Here is a 7364-nt window from a genome sequence, read left to right as displayed (position 1 = left end):
TTCTCCATGTTGGTCAGGCTGGTCTTGAACTCCCGACCTCAGGTGATCCGTCCGCCTCGGCCTCCCAAAGTGCTTGGATTACAGGCGTGAGCCACCGCGCTCGGCGTTTGTTTGTTTTTTGAGACAAAGTCTCGCCATGTGGCCCAGGCTGGAGTGCAGTGGCACTATCTCTGCTCACTGCTCCCTGGTTCAAGCGATTCTCTTGCCTCAGCCTCCCAAGTAGTTGGGATTACAGGCGCGTGCCACCACGCCCGGCAGAGTACAGACAGAGTTTCACCATGCTGGCCACGCTGGTGTCGAACTCCTGGTCTCGTGTGATCCGCCCACCTCGGCCTCCCAAAGTGCTGGGATTACAGACGTGAGCTACCGTGCCCAGCCGATTCTTTTGAATTCACTGCTGCAGTTCAGGCGGAGCCAGTACTGGGCCAGTGCTAGGCAGGACCCAGGTCTCCCGACTCCCAAGAGGATTTAATTCCGGGGGTGGGAACCGGTCCAGGGAGGGGACTTGTCTCAAGCACATGCAGGCCCTGACCTTGAGTCACCTAAGTGGGGGGCGTGGCGACCGTCACACAGAAGGCCCCGCAGTAAGGGGACACGCATACACCACAGCCTAGACGCCGATTCCCCGACAGACCCTCTCTGGTTGTTGCAAGTTAGGGAGCGGGTATCTGGGCGACCCCGGAGGGCAGAGATTGGAAGAGGTTACGGAGAGGCTGTTTTGGCTCTGGGTGGAGACATCTGACTGTGATGGGGGTCGTGATGGACGCCATCGAGATGTGCACAGTCGGAATGGAGGGTTTTGTTGCCGCCTGGAAGGAGGTATCCGTCCTGAACGTGAGATGAGCGAGTTCCGGTTTTGATCAGGGGAAGGAACTTCTAGACTGGGGGTCGGGGGTGGGGCGGGATTTCCAGTTGGGATCATGAGACAGCACAGTTGAGATGTAGATCTCTGGCTGTCACTGGAAGTGAGGGACAATCTAATGGAGGAGTGCCCAGGACCAGATCATATAAGGCCTAGGAGTTACTGGGAGCCAGGAATGTAGTGATTGTGTTCCTTTGCCACGGGCAACTAGGGGCAGTGGTGATGTGGGCGTCTAGCTCGTGATCAAGAGGGGGCTGTAGTTAATGAGATGAGTAGTTACAACTACTCGTGACGTGGCGCTACATGGCCCCGGAGGCTTGAGTCACGAGCGGGAAGTAGGGACCTGGAACCGAGTACCAGGTACAGCCCCAAATGCGGCGCGCTCTCTCTCTGCGCAAGCGCAGCACCCGCGAACCAAGACACTTCTGTTGGGGGCAGGTCAAGCGGCCCAGGAAGGGCGGGGCTTGGAGGCATCGTTCTGCGCATGCGCTTAAGGGGCGTGGCGGTCGCACCTGCGCGAGTTGGGGGAAGGAGGAGGGGCGAGGTGACGCAGGCGTAATAATAGAGAAGGTGCCAGAAAGATCGAAAACAAGTGGCTGCGGCCGTCGCCCGGGAGTCACCGGACGCCAGAATCTGGTGAGGATCCAGAGAGGCCTAATGGTGACTGGTGGCGAGTAGACAGGACCACCTGGGCTCTGGGAAGCAGGCGGGGCCGCCTTGCAGGGCGAGGGGGTCGGGTTCGGACGATACCACCTGTGTGGAGCAAAGGGGCTGCCTGGGTCGCTCTTCCGTGGAGGGGGCAGAGGGTCACTTTCGGGCGGTACCACTTGCGTAGAGCCGGGGGACTCATCAGACGGTACCACTGGACGGAGCAAAGGGGCTCGTCTGGGCAGTCCTACCCAGAGTCAGGGTCAGTCGGCAGGGAGCCCCGGGGTGGACCCCGAGGCTTTTTGGGCCGCATCGGGTCCGGGGGCTAGCTCCGAACGTAGCACGGTGGGGGGGGCAGAAGCAGAGCGGGCTCCGGCGTCCTGACCTGTTCTTAGGGGACCTCGGGCGGGACCATTCCGTCCCCGGGGAGGGGGAAACCGAGGCGGTTGGGGGTGCGGGAGCTGCCCTGCCCGGCGCGACTGGGCGGGGGAGACGCGCTGGCGGTGTGGGGTTCGGGCCTCCGCGTCGCTGACCACTGCCCCCTCCCCGCTGTGTGGGTTCTAGGCCGGGTTCTGAGCTTGTTCCGCCTCCCTCCCCCGGGAATGGCGCTATCCGGGTCGACCCCGGCCCCGTGCTGGGAGGAGGATGAGTGCCTGGACTACTACGGGATGCTGTCGCTTCACCGTATGTTCGAGGTGGTGGGCGGGCAACTGACCGAGTGCGAGCTGGAGCTCCTGGCCTTTCTGCTGGATGAGGCTCCTGGTGCCGCCGGCGGCTTAGCCCGGGCCCGCAGCGGCCTAGAGCTCCTGCTGGAGCTGGAGCGCCGCGGGCAGTGCGACGAGAGCAACCTGCGGCTGCTGGGGCAACTCCTGCGCGTGCTGGCCCGCCACGACCTGCTGCCGCACCTGGCGCGCAAGCGGCGCCGGCCAGGTACGGTTGAATGGGAGGGTGTCACACTTCCCGGGAGGAAAGGGCCTGGCTCCCGCTGGGCCTCCTGGTGCCTGCAGCTTGTGTCCCATTCCACTACTCCCTCTTCCCACAATATCAATGAGAAACACAAGAGGAGAGAAGCATGGCTTTGGGAATTTGGCCACGTCAGTGATGATGATTATGGCCACTGTTTACGGAGGACTTGTTTCATGCCAGGCACAGCTGTCAGCCCTTCATATGAACTAGTGCCTTATAGCCTCCCAGTAATCCCACAAGGAAGTCCTGTTAGTGTCTTCACTGTAACCAGGAAAATAACAAGCTCAGAGAAGTTAAGCAGTTTGCACGTGTAATAACAATCCTGTTTGCTGGGCCTAGGGGGTACAGGATGATGGGGCTGACAAGGTGTTTGTTCCATGAAGTTTAAGTTTAGTGGGACACTCCGAGAACTTATTTTTAGATGCTGTTTTAGGAAGACCAAAAATAATGGAATAGAGAGAGTCGGGAGAGCAGCAAGGTGAAGGGAGGCTTTGTCCTGAGGCTGCACTGCCAGCCATGCATAGACCCCAGGGGAGAAAATCCCAGGGAGCATCCAAGGCCCGAGGTGGGAATTTGGCATCATCAGAGGCCAGTGTGGCAGGAGCAGAGGGGACCCAAGCTAGGGGAGAGAGGGAGGTAAGTTATGTCATGAAGGGGCTTGCAGAGACCGTAGCTGGGAAGTGTGGGAGCCAGAATTCAAACCCAGCCAGCTTGTCCCCAGAGTTGATGCCCTTAATCCTTGTGAAGGAAGTGCCCCTGGAGGATAGCAGTCTTGAGGTGAGAAGCTAGGAGGGGTTCAGGCTGCCAGTAGCTCTATGCAGACCAAGCCTTTGTCTGGGTTGCTAAAGGGGCAGTGGCTAGTTTGGGGAGGGGGGATTATGGCTTTCCCTGGCCCAGAGTAAGCCCATAGGATTTAGATAAGCAGGAGAAGGACAGCTCTAGGGAAGAGCTGACAGCGTTTTTGGGTATCTATGTCTGAACATTAGGGTCTGGAAGAGAAGATTTGGGGAGCCTGCACAGAGGCCTGCTTACTCCTTGGGGAGAGCTGGGGGCAGTTGATGCCAAGGCAAAGGACCATTACAAAGACCCTGACCATGACTATCAACAGAATAACCTTGACAGTTTGAGTTGCCATAGACGTGGGTTAGATTGCCCCAAGTGGTGATGAGTTCTCTGTCTCAGGAGGCATCTGAGCAACCTCTGCAGGAGGTGTTTGAGAGTTAGTGGGTATTTGGGCTCTGACTTCTGGGGAACTTAGGCACCCCGTGGTGCAGCCATTCTTCCCAGGGTGGGAATTAGGGCCAGGAGACTGAATGCTTCTTCCTGTTCTTCTCTTCCTCCAGTGTCTCCAGAACGCTATAGCTATGGCACCTCCAGCTCTTCAAAGAGGACAGAGGGTAGCTGCCGTCGCCGTCGGCAGTCAAGCAGTTCTGCAAATTCTCAGCAGGGTCAGTGGGAGACAGGTGAGCCCAGCTAGGTGGGTGTGATGGCCGCATCCCTCTTTTCCTTATGAACTGTGCCTATCAAGGAAGGGGCCTGAGGGGTTATTCTGTCTCATTTTCACTGTGTGTGTATATATATGTATGTGTGTGTTTTCATTGCTACAAATACTCTGTTCTGAAGCAACATAGAATTGTTGCACATGGTTTCATATTTCATTTAAATGGTATTACATTGTGGGTATTACTCTGCACCTGGTGGTCTTTGCTAGATGTGTCTGAGATTTATTCATGCTGACTATCTCTAATTGTTTTCTTTTAATTGCCATGCCCCAATTAACTGATTTATTCTCCTCACCAACCCTAATTTTTTTTTTTTTCTGTTTGTTTTTTTCAAGATAGGGGCTTGGTCTGTCACCCAGACTGGAGTACAGTAGTGAAATCATAGCTCTCTGCAGCCTTGAACTCCTGGGCTCAAGCTATCCTCCCTCCTCAGCCTCTCAAGTAGCTAGAACTACAGGGGCATGCCACCATATCTGGCTAATTTTTTCATCCTTTATAGAGATGGGGTCTTCCCCTTGTTGCCAGGCTGGTATTGGACTCCTAGCCTCAAGCAATCCTCCCACCTCAGCTTCCCAAAGTGCTCGATTACAGATATGAGCCATCATGCCCAGCCACCCCTATTTGTTCTTTTTGTTTGTTTGTTTGTTTTGAGACACAGTCTTGCTCTGTCACCCAGACTGGAGTACAGTGGTGCAATCTCGGCTCACTGCAAGCTCCACCCCCTGGGTTCATTGCTTTCTCCTGCCTCAGCTTCCCGAGTAGCTGGAACTACAGGTGCCCACCACCATGCCCAGCTAATTTTTTTTTTTTTATATTTTTAGTAGAGATGGGGTTTCATATGTTAGCTAGGATGGTCTCGATCTCCTGACCTCGTCATCCGCCCACCTTGGCCTCCCAAAGTGCTGGGATTACATGCGTGAGCCACTGCGCCCGGCTTGTTTTTTTTGAGGCAGAGTCTCAATCACTCAGGCTGGGGTGCAGTGGTGCAGTCTCTACTCACTGCAACCTCTGCCACCCAGGTTCAAGCAATTCTCCTGCCTCAGCCTCCCAAGTAGCTGGAACTATAGGCACGTGACACCATGCCTGGCTAATTTTTTTGTATTTTTAGTGGAGATGAGGTTTCACCATCTTGCCCAAGCTGGTCTTGAACTCCTGGTCTCAAGAAGTCTGCCCACCTGGGCCTCCCAAAGTGCTGGGATTACGGGCGTGAGCCACTGCGCCCTGGCCACCTCTCTTTTTTTTTTTTATTATGTGAAATTTCAAACATAGAAGTTGAAAGATTAGTACAGTTAACATCTTCCACTTAGGTTCAATAACTGTTAAGATTTTCCTACTTTTGCTTTATGTGTATATGTAATTCTACATTTTTTGTTGAACCCTTTGAAAGTAAATTACAGACATCAGGATGCTTTACCCCTAAATTAGGCATCCATGGAGAATAAGGATGTTCTCCTTTACCACTTTAAGACCATTATACCTAAGAAAATAAACACAAATTCTCTGATATTCTAATGGTCAATTTTCACATATCCCCAGATTGTGGGGCCGTTCAGAATCTGTTCAGAATTGAGTTGGCATGCATTCCGTTGTTATGTCTCCTTAGTTTCCTCCCGTAGTGCAGAAACTGTCCCTACACCCCATACCTTTTTCTTTTTCCTGTAACATTGATTTATTCACCCTAGCAGGCCGGTTGTTTTGTAGAATGTCCTGATTGTTTATCTGTCTATTTCCTGATGGAGTCATTTAACTCGTCCTTCTTTCCCTTACATTTTTTATTAAATGGGAATTGTGTCTGAGGCTTGGTTAGATTCAGTTTATACGTTTCTGGCAGGAATAATCCTTGGTTGCTGCCATCTAGTTCATACTGGAGTACATCCCCAGGCATGTACGGCCTGGCTTTTCTGATGCAGGAAAATTTGATCACCTGGTTAAGCGGATGTCTGCCACGTTTGTCCATTGCGAAGGGACGTTTAGTTCTCGTGGTTAGTAAACAGTCTATGAGGTGATACTTTGGCACGTCCTGTTCCCTAATAGCTATTTACTCAGTGGGTTTCACATGTGTGAGCTCCTTCTGAACCAGTTATCACATTGGTGTTTACAAAATGGTGATTTTTCTAATTCTTTTTCTTTTTTCTTTCTCTTTCAAGAGGTATTCCCCCAATGCTCCTTTGAGTTTGAGTGTCACCCATACACTATTTACAGACTTGTTACAGTCAGTCAGTCTTCCTAAGGTTCCAGTTGGCTAGCCTCTTGTGTCTTCTTCATGTGTTTATATCGTTCTTTGGGTGCTTCCTGCTTTGTGGCACTGCAAGATGTCCTGGGCTCACTTTGAACTTTCCCTTCCCCACCCTAGAATCAGCGGTTTTAAAGGAAGCTGTGGTATTTAGAGACTAAAACCTGGGTGCTGAGTGTGTATATTGTTCCTAGGTTCTTTCAGTGAATAGTGCTAGAGACTACTTTTCAAAAAGTTTCTGTTAGTATTTTAAATTTAAGATTAACATCATAGCCATGTTTGGTGGCTTATGCCTGTAATCTTAGTGCTTTGGGTGGCTGAGGCAGGAGGATTGCCTGAGGCCAGGAGTTTGAGATCAGCCTGGGCAATATAGTGAGACCCTGTGTCTAAAAAGATAAAAAACCTGGCTGGGTGCAGTGGCTCACACTTGTAGTCCCAGCAGTTTGGGAGGCTAAGGCGGGTGGACTGCTTCAGCCCAGGCATTTGAGACCAGGCTGGGCAACATGGCAAAACCCTGTCTCTATAAAAAATACAAAAAATTAGCCAGGTGTGGTGGCATGTGCCTGTAGTCCCAGCTACTCAGGAGGCTGAGGTAGGAGGATTGCTTGAGTCAGGGAGGTGGAGGTTGCAGTGAGCTGAGATCACGCCACTGCACTCCAGTCTGGGTGACAGAGCAAGACTCTGTCTCAGAGAAAAAAAAATGAGCTGGGTGTGGTGGCATGCCAGTGGTCAACAGAACGAGACCCAGACTCTAAACGAAGAAACAAGAATGTTACAAAGACTTTTTTTTGAGATGGAGTCTCACTCTGTCACCCAGGCTGGAGTACAGTGGCACCATCTCAGCTCACTGCAACCTCTGCCTCCCAGGTTCAAACGATCCTCCTGTGTCAGCCGCCCGAGTAGCTGGGACTACAGGCACACACCACCACACCCAGCTAATGTATTTTTAGTATTTTAGTAGGAACAGGGTTTCACCATGTTGGCCAGGCTCGTCTCGAACTCCTGACCCCAGGTGAACTGCTTGCTTCGGCCTCCCAAAGTGCTGGGATTATAGGTGTGAGCCACTGCTCCCAGCCAGACTTTTTGTTTATTATTATTATTATTATTATTATTATTATTTTGAGAAAGAGTTTTACTCTTGTTGCCCAGGCTG

General features: G+C 52.2%; 1 protein-coding gene across 2 annotated transcripts in view; it reads left to right on the top strand.

Annotated features, from left to right (window-relative positions):
- The window catches only part of DEDD2 (death effector domain containing 2), a 22833-nt gene that overhangs the window by 1354 nt on the left and 14115 nt on the right, over positions 1–7364 (top strand). Inside the window, exons 1-3 of one of the 2 annotated variants that reach the window (XM_011936554.1) lie at positions 1455–1522; positions 2075–2440; positions 3820–3939. In XM_011936554.1, coding sequence (XP_011791944.1) covers positions 2113–2440; positions 3820–3939 — 448 coding nt within the window. In that variant the 5' untranslated portion in view covers positions 1455–1522; positions 2075–2112. Of the gene's footprint in view, positions 1–1454; positions 1523–2074; positions 2441–3819; positions 3940–7364 lie in introns of those variants that run through there. The other variant, XM_011936553.1, reaches the window with a different exon arrangement.

This window comes from Colobus angolensis, unplaced genomic scaffold (genome assembly GCF_000951035.1).
Source record: "Colobus angolensis palliatus isolate OR3802 unplaced genomic scaffold, Cang.pa_1.0 Scaffold154, whole genome shotgun sequence".
NCBI classification, from domain to species: domain Eukaryota; kingdom Metazoa; phylum Chordata; class Mammalia; order Primates; family Cercopithecidae; genus Colobus; species Colobus angolensis.
The sequence above is the reverse complement of the archived record's forward strand: the minus strand, read 5'-3'. Positions and strand labels throughout refer to the sequence as shown.